Raw genomic sequence first — 17,664 nt, 5'->3', positions numbered from 1 at the left:
AAGGTGGATGGGCAGAGACAACGTTAGTGCTTAAGAAGGTGTGGATGGGCAGAGAACGTTAGAAGCTGGATGGGCAGAGACAGACAATGCGGATGGGCATAGTCACAGGGTCAGTATATCAGAAGGCGGATGGCAAATACGCAACGCTGTGTTATATCAAGAGGTGGGCTGATAATAACAGAACGGACGAGGACTTTAAGCCTTTGTTACATCAATACTGCATGAGCTGCTGTCGAGGGAATGTGGCACCTCTGCCATGGCTCACCAACCTCTGTATGACTCAAGTTTCTGAGGGACTCGGAATCGTTGAGCCCTGGACATATTCACCTCATGGGAAACATGGATCTCTGATCCCTGTACATTAAATACTTAATCGTCTGTTGATAGATAATGGGTCACAATACACATGTATTCACTTCGACCCGAACTTTGATTCAGTTAATTATGCTTCCTGTTCGAGGGAGGCCAGTGACAACCATCGACTGCTGTGACCTCTCGATCCCGTCTCTTGGTTCCTTCAGGGCATCTCAGTAACTGTCAAGAAATCATTTTCAAACCGCGTTGGGAAGCTTACAACCACAGATCATCAGACTGTCGGTTAAATGAAGTACACTCGCGTGGTATAGAGATATGTTTTCATTATAGAGTTAACTTACATCGCTGTGAGACTTTTTATGAAATGCTCCAATCCTACTTAGGTAGTTTGCATAAACAAAGGAATGGCGCTAAATGTGCCGGACGGGACATAAGCGAGGAGAAGACATTTTGTCAAAACTATGCTCGCGAGATTTGAACTTGTCATTCCAGGGACAATAGACAAAATCATGGGGAGCTATACGAAAATGACATGGCTTTCTTCTCTACTTCCTTGAGAACATGGACATTATTCAAATCGTATAAAAAAATATGTTTATTGTAATGTGGCTGATATGTATGGTTTTATGCTGCGATTAGCCATATTCCAGTAATAATTTTTTTTGGGGAACAGCAGGAATCAAATGATTCATGTAGGATCGAACACAGACCGATGGGACGAGTCGACGTTGTAACCACTAGGCTACCCCAGCAAAAGCAACATAAAGAAAGACTAATTCTTAGTTATCGTTGTTGCTGACACTAGATGTTGGTAAACATCATGTTATCTTGTTATACTGATATTTAGCCACAAAAATTATATATTATATTAATATGTGTCTACAAAATATTTTTCTTTGTATTCTGAATGGAAACCCCAGGACAATGCTTACTAAAGCCTGGGCAATCTAGACTTGCGTAATCATTCTAGGTTTGAGTAAGTTTCCTGTCTTAATTCATTCTCTATAGTCCAGGGTATAGCCTCGATTCCGTGCACAGCACATAAAGGCGAGATTCGTGGGAAACAAGTTGATCAACTGGAATCCTCTCCATATCTGCCCTAAACAAATTTCTATTGTGTTCCAAATTACCCTCGACCTTACACCAAAACCAAACAGTGCTTGAATTCATCTCAGGTCCTTGAACATGATCCTAGCAGTTCCCAACAGCGTCGCACTATATTAATCAAGCCTTTTATTTATACAACACAAATATCCGATTATGTATCCTGTTATTAATTGATACTGTGTTCACTGTTGATAATACCTTTATCCCCTGGCAATGCTGTATCCTCAGAAATGATATTTGCTTTTAATATTGTAAGAGGCTTGACTGCTCGGGTATTGATGAGTTTAAAAGAAGCCTGTTCTGTTGATAATGAATAAAGTAGACCACGGACAAGGTTATAGTCTGTTTCGTGCAACCTTCATCCCTGTTAGCATATTGTTGAGTTCAGGGTGAGGTAGTTGTGTTCAATGCCTCGTTGAAGAGAGTAAGTATGATTTTACGCCGCTGTTAGCAGTATTCCAGCAATATCACGACGGGGGACACCAGAAATGGGCTTCACACATTGTACCCATGTGGGGAATCGAACCCGAGTGTTCGGCGTAAACCACTAGGCTACCCCACCGCCCCCTTAATTGACTAGTTGTGAAAATAGTCGTCCCATGCTTCAGTTTGATGTTGAGTGAATGAGTGACTGCTTTGAACAGCTACATCACAGCGTGTCTGGTTAATGCAGGAGGAAGCCCCGAGGTAATACAGGTCTCAAATGTTTACCACTTTGATGAAACCCACGAGCACGGGTATAATGCTGAAGCCTAGTAACACAGAAACATAACCGGGATTCGAACCCAGCATCATAGTTTCCTGGCGTGCCTAAGAGACGCAACTCTGTGTAGCAAACTGCGGCGCGTTAGACCTCTGGTCAACCCGTTCCTCTTAAGTGGAAAGAAAACCAGAAGATCCCTTATATTTACCAATTTTTTTAAAAACCTGAGTGTGCGACTGAATTTAATTTTATGCCGCTTTTGCAATATTTTCATTGCCACAGCTTTGAGTAATATCCTAACAATATGAGTGAGTGAGTATGGTTTTACGCCGCTTTTAGCAATATTCCAGCAATATCACGGCGGGGGACACCAGAAATGGGCTTCACATATTGGACCCATGTGGGGAATCGGACCCGGGTCTTCGGCGTGACAAGCGAACGCTTTAACCACTAGGCTACCCCACCGCCCCCTTAACAATGTCAGCAGGGGCACCAAAGAACAAAAAAGCGGACTTTATACCTCACACTGGTACAGTTTACCAAACCCATATCTGCTTAGCCCAGGTAGAATATTTCTTAAAGCGGCGTAAAAATACAGACTCACTCACTCTTAAATGCCACCTGTGCCTGGGATATCCAAGCGGTAAGACCAACGTATCCCTCACCCTCCGACCCCACACCCTCACACCCTCCGTATCCCCTCCTTTGTTACCCTGGCATCACTCAAGTCTTTGTTCGTCAGCAAGAACGTGAGCAGCGCTTGGAAATGGAGACATGCTATTGCCATCTCAGTGTGACCATTATACATTATATTTTTTCTGCAAAATGGTTTTCTCAACGAGAGGCATATCCGTTCCCTTCGCATCCGAACGTTTTAGATGACAACGGGTGATCGATAACTTCATTGCATACAAAAGTATTGCAAAACAGTTAGAAATTCATTTCAGCTTGCTATCAAATACGTTTTAATGTCACGCCACTGTGTAGCCCCCTCATTTGAGCACAGTGAGCAGTAGCCTTGAACATGATCACCTGGGTACAAAGGACGCAGGGCATTATGTCAATATTAGCTCTTGTCTTGCTCAACAGTATTCAATACATTCCCCTGAAGTGACATATATGAAGTAAACTATTGATGAAGTAATACACGTCTTCAGTTGTTGACTGCTTCAAGTGTCAGTCGGTGTAGCGTAGACTGGCGTACTGAAAAAAAGGTAGACACGGTGCTTTGGGTGAGTGAGTGATTACGATTTTCGCCGCTTTTAGCAATATTCCAGCAATATAACGGCGGGGGACACCAGGAATGAGCTTCACACATTGTACCCATGTGGGGAATCGAACCCGGGTCTTCAGCGTGACGAGCGAACGCTTTAACCACTAGGCTACCCCACGGTGCTTTGGGAACACGTACACAAAGTTTGACTTGTGAGTGAGTGAGCGTAGTTTTGCGTCGCTATTAGCAATATTCCGGTAATATCAGGGCGGGGGGATACAATGACTTGTAAGCCACAATCAAAGCGATCTTCAAATATTTTCATTTTTTTTTAAATTATTTTTAAAAAACCCAAACAAACAGGTGTGTGCTTTCTATTGTACGTCAGTGTTATTTGCCCAAGAAGCAGTATCCTTGCTGCTTAACCTTCACTGACTTAGAGATCAAATAGAGAAGTGGTTTGCTTACAAGAAGACAATCAAGATCATAGCAAGGGGCTATTTACAAATCTAATATACACACAGTGATTAAAACGAAACTCACACATTATATTGCGTTTAGTTCAAAATGAGTATACGTTTTTATATTTCAATATTCATTGGTCAGAGAGCAGAGGTAGCCGCTATGCAGACTTACGTCCCTTTGGTATGTCACGAATATATGATTGTAGTAGCGAATCCTTGTTTCTACCTGATTATGGTTGGGTTTTCACCATCATCCTATCTGAGATGATAGGTTCAAACCAAAGTCTGCGTCACCTTGACCGTGCCCTTACGTTAACGAAAACATTGAGATAAGGGAATAACGTTTAAACAAACTTACTCACTCTCTTCTTGTATATAATACCCGTGATGATCCGGGTTAGAATTGGTCTTCAGTAACCGATGCTTAACGTTAGAGGCGACTAACGGGATCGGGTGGTCAGGCTCGCTGACTTGGTTGACACATGTCATCGTATCCCATGTCGTAGACTGAATCTCCTGCTGTTGATCACTGGATCGTCTGGTCCAGACTGGATTATTTTACAGACCGCCGACATATAGCTGGAATATTGCTTAGAAACGAACAAAAACAAAATCTAACATATTGCTACAGTGTATATCATATCGTATGATTAAATGGTAGCTATAATATCTCAGAGAAACACTTACAACCACTCCTGTTATCACAAAATCGAATGTTACGAATACACAGTACACAACCCAAATCCCAAGGGTTAATATGCCTCCTCCATTTGGGAGAAAACTGTCCCTTATGGGCCCTCGAACGTTTCATGTCTTGCATCAGTATACGAGTAATAACTAGTACACGACTTTTCTAAGGTTAATTGGATGCTATTACTTTTATCACTCCCATGCTTTGTTAAAACTTTAGTCAGATCAGTCGTAATTCTAATGAGTGTAAAAATTATATCGATATATCACCTCTATCTAAATTAAAATCGATTGTCAACACAGATATTTAATTTCGCGTACATAATCCGCTTAAACTTTCTTTTTCGGAATCGATAAAGTCAAGCCTGATGCATCAGCACGTTGTATAATGGCGCCCCTGTAGTCAAGCTGGGCACATTGATAACGGCCCATGTCGACAGATTTTGATCGATTTGCAAATGATTATCGATTCCTCATTTTAGTGACCGAAGGGTTATTTTCTGATCAGTACATTATGTTTCATCGCTGAAGGGACTAATTTTGGGGACCAAATGTCGGTAATTGTGACAATCGTTATATGGCACCCCAGGCTGCTGAGTGTATCGAATACTGGCGGTCATTTGACTGCTGTGAGTGAGTGAGTGAGTGAGTGAGTGAGTGAGTGAGTGAGTGAGTATGGTTTTACACCGCTTATAGCTATATTCCAGCAATATCACGGCGGGGGACACCATAAATTGGCTTCTGACATTGTACTCATGTGGGAATCGAACCTGGGTCCAAGACGTGACGAGTGAACGCTTTACCAACCGGGCTACCGCACCGGCCCTTGACTGCGATGAGGTGAATGCCGTAATTCTCATGTGGTGAAGGTGGCAAAAGGGGTATAGTGTCGCGTTTAAGCACTGATCATTGCACTTATGTCAAGACGCGCGTGCGCGTGTGCGTGTGCGTGTGCGTGAATGCTTGTGATCTGGTGGAATCACAACCTAGATTAAGTAAATCGATTATTTCATAGCAGTAATCTAGTTTACCGAGACGGTGGGGCAGGTTTCTAGTCAAAAGATTCGCCCACCTGTTTTATAGTGCCAGGTGAGTTGGGTGAGTTTAGTTTTACGCTGCACTCAGCAATATTCCAGCTGTCTGGCAGCGGTCTGTAAATATTCGAGTCTGGACCAGACAATCCAGTGATCAACAGCATGAACATCGATCTGCGCAACTGGGATACGATGACATGATCCCGTTAGTCGACTCTTACGACAAGCATTGGTTACTGAAGACCAATTCTAACCCGGATCTTCGCGGGTTCATAGTGCTAGTCCACTGAGATGCTACGATGATACAGTTTAACATGGATACCCACGGACTCATATCAGTGACTCCGAGCCTACCAGTCCTCGTTTCATCTCCCAAATGACAACAGTCAGGGCAACAACAAGTTCCATCTTTTAACGTCCATGGTATGACACGACCTGGTATGGAACCCCGACCTTCCACTCTCCTGGCATACGCTATAACCACTAGACCACGGAAGCTGTCAGCGTCATTGTAGCATGTGGCATGTGCATTGCGTGTGTAGATTCTATAAATCCCAGGCAGCCATTAATAGACCAGTAGGACAGAACGTGTTTTATTTCATGTTGATTTCCTCTAAGTCACTATCTTATTTCATCTCAGTACATGCCTTAAATGATTCATGATGTCTAGGTCACCTAGGGCACTACAATGGTAATGGGTACATTCTTCAATAGAGTTCTGAGGATTTCATTCGTCTCTCATTGATTTCGTCTACCTGAGCACCGTATGATATTTACATGATGATATATAGAGTTTTTAATCACACAGGAATGATGTAAGTGGAAATTCGAGCCAGTTCTCAGGGCTGCAATCGACAATGGGATACCATGGGATACCATGAGTGTAGGTGTTAATCTTTATATGGCACTCCTGCCATGGAGTCGAGAAATACAGAAAACTAAACTGACAACGTGAATTTGTTGTGTTGCTATGACATTAAAGATAACATGGATACAGATAACCGTAGCAACGATTCTTGCATCAGCAAGACAAAGTTCTGAATTATGCTTTATGAATTTTGAATGTATGACAGTACCTACTATTCTGAAGACAAAGTTCTGAATTATGCTTTATGAATTATGAATGTATGACGTATGTGTAGCTATGACAGTTATACCATATAACGAACACTTGCCCAACAAACCCGTGCACGACACACACCGTTTGATAGGTCACACATGATGTCCACGGGGACCAGATGTCCACGTCTTGTCCATTTCCTTCATTTTTTTTCCGGAAACGTGGAAACCCATGGGATACTCGGTGCTCTGGTGATAAGACGTTTCAGCAACCTAGATTTGACCTCTGAACAACACAGGGAGCCGATAGGTTACACAAAACCGATTTCTCATTGACTTCTATAGTAACGTAGGGGCGGTGGGGTAGCCTAGTGGTTAAAGCGTTCGCTCGTCACGCTGAAGACTCGGGTTCGATTCCATACATGGGTACAATGTGTGAAGCCCATTTCTGGTGTCCCCCGCCGTGGTATTGCTGGAATATTGCTAAAAGCGGCGTAAAACCATACTCACTCACTTACTACAGTAACATTAGATTTTGAACAATACATTAACTAATACCTCAATATGTATGCATAATCTCGCCTTTATGCAACAAAGCAAAACAAAATTCTAGCGTAACCAGTTCCTTTTCCGAGTTCAAAAACAGACCAATCCCATTTCGGCACAAAAGTCACCTGTCATTCTGCATAAGTCATCCGTAACAAAAACAGCACTAAGTTTTAAGAGAAAAACATTATCAGTTTAATTACCGGATAGATGAATATTTGAAAACACAAAAATCTCACACAAAATCATCCAATCACAGCTGCCAGATTATATAATCTGCACTGAAGAAAACTGCTTGTTAAACGACTGATTCTGATTTGGTGTAATGTAACCGATAATGAGCAATATTCCAGCAATATCACGGCGGGGGCACCAGAAATGGGCTTCACGTTGTACCCATGTGGGGGTAACCGATAATGACAGTTGCCAGTGCCTTGACTGAGTTCAGACTGGTGTTTGTACAAATGACACGATAGATCGATGGAACGGCTGTCAAAGGGTGAAAATATCCCCTTTTCATGTATTGATTTCAAGTATTGACTGGACCAGGACAACGATTATTGCACTACCTTGTTATTGACTTGATCATGGGACTGTATCACTCCATTAGCTCTGACACCGATAATAGATATTGGAAACCTGGAGAATCTGTATCATGTAGCCATGTTATGATTTGAACTTAAAGGGGACTTTGCCTCGGTTAATTGGCAGTCCCAGTATATTAGACTCGAGTTCTCAAACAGAACTTTCTTTGCCTGCTCGTCTTATTATGAATATCAGCATAGCAGTTAATCGTAACCCTGAATAAATGCTTCAGCCTCACAAACATAGGCTACCAGGCGCGTTTACGTCTTCAGTATGTCATACGTATACATGTAAAGTCATTGTCTCAAACAATGGATCTTATGGCTCATGAAACCGCGTATGAATACAGTTTGGGAGTGAAGTGTCTAATGTTTCATATAGTGCCAAATGACTAACGGACATGTTTGTTGACTTGTGTTAACGACCCGTGAGTGAGTGAGTTTAGTTTTACGCCGTACTCAGCAATATTCCATCTATATGGCGGCGGTCTGTAAATAATCGAGTCTGGAGCACGACAATCCAGTGATCAACAGCATGAGCATCGATCTACGGAGGAGGCATATTGTACCCTTGGGATTTGGGTTGTGTATCTGTGTATTCGTAACATTCCATTTTGTGATAACAGGAGTGGTTGTAAGTGTTTTCTCTGAGATATTATAGCTACTACATTTAATCATACGATATGATATACACTGTAGTATATGGTAGATTTTGTTTTGTTCGTTTCACAAGCAATATTCCAAAGCTATATGTCGGCGGTCTGTAAATCAAACGATGAGTCTGGACCAGACGATCCAGTGATCAACAACTAGGAGATTCAATCTACGACATAGGAACCGATGACATGTATTCAACCAAGTCAAGCGAGCCTGACCCACCCGATCCCGTTAGTCGCCTCTTACGACAAGCATGGGTTACTGAAGATCAATATTCTTTTCAACCCGGATCTTCAGAGGTCCCATTCTAAGTAGATCGGTGACGTCAGTCAATAGTGTATTTATTTATTTGATTATTTATCTATATCCAACAAACATATCTTCTGGGACTAAATATTATTCTATTGAATGCTATGACAGGACGGAAAATGTATCCATGTTTGTACACCTGTATTGATATTTTGGGCCCATATATCTCGTTGATGTTGAAACTGAAAGATACTTAACGATCCCTCGGGTTGATATAATTGATATCAGAAGACTATTCTATCCAACAAACAATATTTCTGGGACTAAATATTATTCGTAGCGGACGGAAATGTTTCTTTACACCTGTATTGTTTTGGGCCCATATGCTCGTAAACAAACTGAGGTATTCTATATGTACGGCGGTATACATGTATGTATCGGAGTCACGAACTTCATCAATAACATACTATGTCAGACAATTACAGGATTTGCCCCACCAAGAGTTTCTGTAGAAGAGAGACAATACCTTGTGCCGGAATGGTTCGTGATTTGCTAGGTATCGATTACCTGCTTTTCGTATCCAGGTAATCATACCTGTGGAACATACCTGAGAAAACGACAATGAAAGGATGTGTATTGACTTTGGATCTAGCTGCAGTAAGGGTGGAGCTAGATTGTAGACGTACAGGTCTGGTATCGAGGCAGGGGGTCTACGGACATTGTACGAAGAAACTGTAGGTTGGCTACCGGGATAGGAACTGATGGTGTGCTGTTGCTCTGGGTGTGTCTCTGGGGAAATTGCTTTCAGGACAAAGTTCTTTGATTGCAATATTTGTTAAGGTTGACTTTGTTTTCTTCTTGTTTTTGTCACATCGATACCCGTTATTTGCCTTAATCCTAGTCCTTAATCCTAATTAATTAAAAGATGTAAAATTGCTGATGCGGATATAAACAGCATTTACTCACTCAGAATCTGTTTAAATATGAACGTGGTTATATATTAGAATGTGTTGGTCATATTAATGTTGCAGCCTGTGCTGGTCAAGTCAAAAAATGACCAAGGCGGCGGGTCGTGAGAGATATATTTATTTGTTGTCTCGCCGTGTCGCTATGGCATGTGACACTCTGTAATAATAACAACAAAATATACTGTCAATATTTCCAAACACATTCACATATATACACACGGGTAAATCAAATATTGCAAAGAACAATTAAGATATCATTATCAAACCAATGCATACATATGATATGCAGTAATATAATTACATAAGAGGTTCATAAACATAAGCTCATACTCAAACAACTATTAGTTGATAGTCACTGATAGTTAAACACATACTAAATCTGCATTGATTGATCATATATACATATACATGCAATATAACATTTGCATCTTGGCATATCAAGATGAGAAACTATAAAAAACGCATACCATGTGGGTGACACAAAAGTGTAGCCTTTGACCTGGGTGGTCGCCAATGCTCAGAACACTGAGCAGTACTCGGAAGGTGTAACCACAGTGTGAATAATATAAATACCATAACATTGTTGAAAGTGAGTACAATGCAGAATGTAACATATACATAATCTAAATATCATAACTTCCATGTTTACAATTTCCTGATTATTACACCTGGACAATAATCATACAGATAAATCTTACAATATGCATTTAGATTAAAATAGTACATAACCATTACAATGAAATCTAACACATTCATCCATGACTCCATTCATAACATTCAAGCTCATAAATCCCTAACTATTTACAATATCACACATTAGATTACTTAAAGGTATTTAATACAATCAATAAGGTTAATATATTTCATACAGTAGACTTAGTTTAGTAGTAATAATTTAACTAACCTGTGGACTGATCTGTACGGTGGATGCAGTGCAGTGAATGTGACAGGTGCTGAGAGGTGTTTAAAAATGGCTGGTGACATAGATATTCAAAATCACCAATCAAGACAAAGAATATTAAGATAAAAAATATTAAAGACTCAGATAAACCTAAAATCCTTTACAACTATTAACACTACTTAAATTGAATGTTCGACTAGTGCTCCTATCAGAAAAGCTATCCTATGTAGAGACAGGGGTGGAAATAACATTAAAATTGCTAGTGTACTCCAGTACAGTGGCACATGTAAAATCACTTGCCCTGATAATTGTTCCACCATACCGGCCGTTTTCTTGTTGAATTTTTAAATAAACAACATAATTTACATTGGAAAGTCAACTGGACACCGGTACAGTGTGATATACAAATTTGCTTGCCCGACAGAAAAAAACACTGGACTCGCACGTCGGGCAATGGGTTATTTCCACCCCTGATAGAGCCTTATTGTATAATGGGCCGGTGGTCCCATTACCGAATAAATTCGTTCGAACGTTCGTTCATTCATTCATTCATTCATTCATTCATTCATTAACCCGTCGGTCTCCCCTTAAGCTGTTCAGTAACCCATGCCAGTTTAGAACCACGAACTGCGCAATAATAAGCCTGGGTCTATCAGAACTTTTTCAACCTTTAGGTTTCAACAAAAAGTAGTAAACAGCTATAGAGACTGAGTATGGTTTTACGCCGCATTTAGCAATATTCAAGCCATATTCCGTCAGGGAAACCACACTAGGTTTTGTACATTGTACTTACATGGCTTCTCGTACCCAGTTCTCCGGCGTTACGGGTGAACGCTTCAAGCACTGGTCTACCCAACCGTAAACCTGTATAAGCTTCAACAGTCGCAATACTTGGAACGCTGCACGGATCTTGTATTTTATGATGATTTAATGTATTGTGGCAAGAAACAATGCAAGCTGAATGAGTTTAATGGGTGCTTGTGATATGTGCAAGGCAAGACATGTGCCTGCTCACTGAAACAAGTACATGGTGGGTACCCGGGTATGTCGGTTCCAGGATAACAAGTGTTTCGATCAATTTCATCAACCCATGGTACAACTGTCAGTCTCGAGGGTCACCGTACACCAATGTGTGCGTGTTTGCGTGCGTGCGTGCGTGCGTGTGTGCATGCGTGTGTGTGTCTGTCTGTCTGGTTCATATTGAGTTACCCTATCACCTTTCTTTATGGCGAGTGGGTAACCTAGAGGTTAAAGCGTTCTATTCTCCACATGCTCCCTGTCAAGAAGCGGCGAAAAACCTTATTCTCTCACTCTCATATACCCCGAATACCACAACGTTTCACAGCGAACACGCTGCGAAAGTTACCGGATGTGATGTATACCTCAGTCATTTGCAGCTACGACGTCTAACTTTATTGTATGGCATGTTATCACGAGGGTGGATGCTCATTACGTCAGCCACTGGTTTGCCGGGCCAGACTCGATTGTTTACATATCCAGTGACGTAGCCAAGTATTGTTGAGGGCGTAAATTAGAAAATACATTTCCAATATCAACAAATATAACAGCATGCAAGATTCGTTTCCTATCATCATTGTTTGTTTCTAAAGTAACAGACGCTCTGCAGCCGCTTGCACTGCCTGCATATTGCTGGACCATTTCTGAGTGCAGCGTTAAACAAAAATCATACGAGACCGCCTGCATGGCCAGATGGATATAGCGTTAGACCAGAGAGCCGAAAGTCTGTGGTTCGATCCCCAGCCGCGTCATAACAAAGACTTAGGGGTGGTACTTGGTACTTCCCTGCCTTGCGCTGAACATTAAGGGAGCAGAACTGGCTAAGCTCAGTGTCAGCATATTGTGCTTAAGTGGCGATAAATATTAAACTTCGGCCTATTATATCGATCAAGTCCGAATTAAATTACAAGGAGCGACTGCAGTCATCTTGTGTATTGGAGCATGTGCGGTGGGGTAGCCTAATGGTTAAAGCGCTCGCCACGCTGAAGATCCGGGTTCGATTCCCCACACAATGTGTGAAGCCCATTCCGGTGTCCACCGCCGTGATGTAGCTGGATTATTGATAAAAGCGACGTAAAAGCCTACTCATTCACTATGTTGAAGCGAAACATGGCGGAACTCTATCACTTGGCTCGACCCAAGCTCGACAGACAGCAAAGGCGCTGAGACAAGGGGACCACTATTCACCTGGCTCAACCAAACGTCTTAAACGGAGAATGCACGCTGCTTAATAAATGCAATCATCTTCTATGCAACTTTAAACCCAATAGCAACACGCCATCTTTACGTACGAACCATATTTGCATCCTTCACATAACCACAGCTGACTGAATTAGGTTTGCATTAAGCTGCGGGATGGTCTACTGCTCGACGCGTGCCTTTCTGTATACACCATGGAACAGGTTTTCTTTGACAACAAAACAAACACAACCGTCGGCAGGGAAAAACCGCAGACCACGTGACTCACAAGTGAGCGAACCTGTTGTACATGAATCAATTTTCATACAACATTCCTAATAGAAACTTGGCCTTATGCCACAGAATCGTTGATGGGAAATTAGCCGTAAGTAGGCCAGAAGGGGATCATTGATTTTGAAACTATTTCGCGTTCAACATTTCCCCGAATTTCACATTATTATAGATTCCTGTCAACGGCGGAGTCCCACAGCCTGAGCTGATTCTTCGTACTCAGAGACCGAGCACACAATGATTGCTTCTTCGTCACCGAATTACAAAAAGTGAGAAAACATTGATGAGATTTGGAGATCCATTCAAAATGAGTTGGCACCAACGGCAGACGATTTCCGTTTCAATCAGAACAGGCGTAGTGACTAGGTCATCGTCATAAATTACCATCGTGAATCTGGAGAGCGTTCACTTTGTTAAAGGTCTGGACATGGGATAGAAGGCCCTGACCTGGATACTCGGACAGCAGTAAGAGCACGGTGGGTTGCTTCACAGAGGAACTGATCGTGATTCACAGACAGCGGACACACGGTGTTTACCTTAAACATTACTGTTCATCGGATAATCTCTCAACGTGGTCGCCTGTTTGCGTGTCTTGTTAGCTAGCATGGGTTCATTAAATTTACAACACTTCCACATAAGGAGTAGTGGCTGAACCAGCTCAACATTCCGTCATTGTAATCCCGATCACACCAAACGGTGGCAGGGCCGTAGTGTCTCCAGTCCGGAAGTATGTCAAAAGGCTTTGTCAGACAGACGCAAGTTGCCTTCAGTAACTGGCGAACACCCCAAGGATGTCTAATTAAGAAGGGAGAGTAAAGGTAAAGCGTCGGATCTTTAGCCAAGGAAATATCGATCTCGGCTGACGAGCGAAATCCAGGCCGATATAAAGCAACGACGATTCGCTGGGTTGCGAAAACACCCTCTAGGGTGGACACGTCAAACGGCGACAGACTTTACTGACAGTTCATAACATCGTCCATTATCTAAGACTTTACCAAAGATTGCAGTGACATTTCAAGATAGAGTTACCCCAGGGTACGAGTGCGTGAAGGTGTTGACACGTCACCAGGGCATGTATTCGGGATGAATGCCACGTTCTGAAGACTGCAAGAACTGAAAACTATTGGATGATGTCAGTGTATATTCTTGACGGTGACCATCACATTTTATTGGAAGGATTATAAAAGAATACCGAACGTTTCTGAAGCAAGATATCTTGGATGTTTAGTGGTTGTGATGTTGTCATTCGTCGCAAGATATTCCGCTGGTGCACATAAATATCGAATGATTGTGAGTTGTCCATATGACATGGTTCAGTCATGCATGTTTTATATGAAAAAGAAAATCGATATTGGATTCAAGGTTAAGCTGACCTTCCCTTGGTAACAAACACCATCAATACTGCCATGTTATGTTGGACTATGTCTTGGAACTGATTTAAAAGTCAAATCCTATTCCGAATTAACATAGTTGAACTTTTTGACTGTCTTGTTCAATATGATCCGCCACGCTAACTACACAACAATATAAGTCAACAGCTTCTCAGTTCTCCGCAGTGAATAATTCATGTGTCTTCTGAAGTATGTGCGTTTACCTGCCATAACATACGAACGGGTGTAACAGAGCAAATCAATCGCTGGAAGAGTTCAGACATCCTGTTAAAACTCCAGACGTGAGAAGTCACAGTAACTGCGTGTCATTGTTTACTGTTCATATTTCAATGGCGTTCCATTCTGGGTCCAGAAGATGAACCTATGAGTTTTCATACAGACTAGATATGCTGGAAATTGAGACAGTAAACACTACGAGCCTGATCAGTAAGGGAGCTGAGGCTTGATATTTACATAATATGTCATGATGAAGTGATAATTTCAAAATGGAATGGTGCTCAAAATAGACATCAAGACGGAGAACATTCATTTGTGAAATTGATAGTGACAGGAGGTGCCACTATTAAAAGGATTCTTGTGATTCGGAACGGAGACGGTAACTGGAGGGTTCATAGCTTGTGACATCCGTCGATAATGACAGTAAGTCCCACTATTAAAAAGGATATTTGTTTGGTGGAATTCGGAACGAAGAGTGGAAGTCCATAACTTGTGACATGCAATATAATGACATAGATGCAACTATTAATAAGAACCATTTGTGACTGGTATTCGGAAAGGAGACGAATCCTGCAAGGTCTTATTTTGTGGCATGCATCGATAATGAAAGTAGGTGCCACTATTTTTAATAGGATACATTTCGATTGGTATTCGGAACGGACACGAAGACTGGAATGTCATAACTTGTGACAGCGATAATGGCAGTTTGATATGTTATGAAAAAGTGATAATTAATTCATTGGCATTCGGAAAGGACACCAACATATCAGTCATAACGTTCATCCATTTACTAGAATCCTACAACACCGTCTGTGTGCACACATAACTGGAGAATGTTGACATGAAATGTGTCACAATCACAGCCAGTAGTTCCTGTATCTGCCCATAGAACTTGCGTTGAAGGAATGACTTGCACAAAGAACGATCGACGAAATTCTAAATTGCATTGGCCACGTGGGAGGTTATTAGTTAACAAGCTGAAACGGGAAGCTTTTAATCCTTTGGGAAAAAGATCAACATCCTGTTAGCAAATGTGACGAATTGCATTTTAGTATCAAAATTCTGACAACCTTTTTTCATCAACAAGATGTGTTAAGGGTGTGTGTTCTGATTTAGCATTAAGGAATGTCGGTCGTTGAGTGATAAACGCTCCCCTGAGGCGCTATCTGGCCATGACACAAGGTCGCTTATATAGGGGAGTGAGCGGTAGCGGGGTTAAAGAAATCCCCGGGGGAGACGTGGACGTCTTCAACTAATGCAACATCATTGTTCTTTGACTGTGGCTGTGAAGAGCGAATTTCATCCGATAGGAGAGAGAACTGACTTCTGAGCAACACAGTAACGGTTTGTGTAGCCAAGATGATGTTTAGTTGTAGGCTGCTTGTGATTACGTGAGTAAGGATATTCAAATCTGATTTAATGAATTTGACAGTGGAGCAGACGACACCGAGTCCACAGGCGATGTCGTTGTCGATGGATATGATGTGGGTTCCTTACACTGCTATCGTTTTATTGTTCGTCTTGGGGCTTGGGCTGTCATTCAGACGACATCGGAGGAGATATGCCAGGAAAAAACAATACATTTTGGAATACCAGGAAGAGAATCTGTCGGTCCGTAGACCAAGAATTAGAGGTAAGCTGGCTGGTAGTGACGCCCCAGTGACAGTCAACTTACCTCAGTTCTATTCATCGGAGGCAGCTGGGCACTCCCATGTGTATCAGAAGGGCCACAGTGATCGCTTGCTTTCGACAGACGATATCCGGTTTTCATTGGATGATTTTCCTAACAGAAAGGGGTCCGGTAACGTGAAGAAACGCTTCCGGTCGGCGTATGACCTTGACGAACTCAATACAACCTATTATAGACAGATTTCCGATGACGACTACTTCCGGCGTAAACGCCCGCGCGAGTACCACTACATAAAATCAGTCAGTGACCGTCACCTATCACCAGGGAGACGGAGACGTGTGCATGACTGTGACGTCACACGCAAGTCATTCTGGATTAGAAGTGACGTAAGGAATCCAAACGAGGGTGAAATAATTACTGACCAACCTGCCGTGAAATATATCAAAGTATTTGATCTGGACCTATGTGATCATTGCAGGATGTATGTGGAAAAAGTCGATGGATCCATGTCAAAGGCATCCTCGCCAAGAGGTCCAATGGAGAAGGTCTATGGATCCAATTCAGTTGACGTTGGACCGCTTCCTCGGATCCAACCCCAGGCTTCCTCTACATCCTGTTTCAGTATTGCTGAAGTACATTCCCCTCCCCATCCTCATCCTCGGTATCAGTTTCAGCCTATTGAACGCCACAACAGTAGTGAAAACGTTGCCAGTAGGACACAACTGCTCCACTCTGACTCTGAAAGACCCCGATCAGCTCCTGATCTTAATAAGACTAGTATTGAAATGTCGGAGTTTCTTACACTTAGTGTGCAAGGTAAGAGTGACGTGTCGATCCCTACACCTACAGTCACTGTGATGTAGCTGCCCGCTTGGACCTTCCCCATGTAAATATAGACTTCTCATTTTTGTATTGTCTCTGTTTATAAAATACCTACACGAGCAGGCCCAGTGTCAGATTTGTGTGTATATTTTGACCATCGTGTGATACTTCTGATACTCCAAGCCCATTTCTGGTGACCTCGTCGTGATATAGCTGGAATACTGCTAAATGCGGCGTAAAACTAAACTCACTCACTCACTCACTCACGTAAGGGGCGAATAACGGGATTTGGTGGTCAGGCTCGCTGACTTGGTTGTATCCCAACTGCGTAGATCGATGCTGTTGATCACTGGATTGTCGGGTCCAGATTCGATTATTTACAGACCGCCGCCCTGTAGCTGCAATATTGTATACTTGTATCAGCCAGTCAACATAATGTATGAGCCATATTTCAGTATTTAAGCAGTATTTAAAGCAGTATTTAAGGTGACAGTTATATAATGACACTGACACTGGGTCACCTCGACATGTCTTTGTCTCAGTGTAAACAATCCAGGAGTTGATACTTTCGCTACACTTTGTAAGTACACATTCAACGCTCGATAATCGATAAAATGAAATTTCCACG

At 42.1% G+C, this 17,664-nt stretch overlaps 1 protein-coding gene across 5 annotated transcripts in view; it reads left to right on the top strand.

Moving 5' to 3' along the window:
* The window catches only part of LOC124289156, a 120,316-nt gene that overhangs the window by 92,991 nt on the left and 9,661 nt on the right, over nucleotides 1-17,664 (top strand). The window contains exon 1 of one of the 5 annotated variants that reach the window (XM_046725763.1): nucleotides 13,017-17,030. The exons of 3 other annotated variants lie outside the window; for them this stretch is intronic. In XM_046725763.1, coding sequence (XP_046581719.1) covers nucleotides 16,004-17,030 — 1,027 coding nt within the window. In that variant the 5' untranslated portion in view covers nucleotides 13,017-16,003. Of the gene's footprint in view, nucleotides 1-13,016; nucleotides 17,101-17,664 lie in introns of those variants that run through there. One more of the 5 variants, XM_046725764.1, reaches the window with a different exon arrangement.

Source organism: Haliotis rubra, unplaced genomic scaffold (assembly GCF_003918875.1).
Source record: "Haliotis rubra isolate DU_JTF1 unplaced genomic scaffold, ASM391887v1 Scf434, whole genome shotgun sequence".
Lineage (NCBI taxonomy): Eukaryota > Metazoa > Mollusca > Gastropoda > Lepetellida > Haliotidae > Haliotis > Haliotis rubra.
Note: the sequence above shows the minus strand (reverse complement) of the source record. Positions and strands in the feature narration are given on the sequence as shown.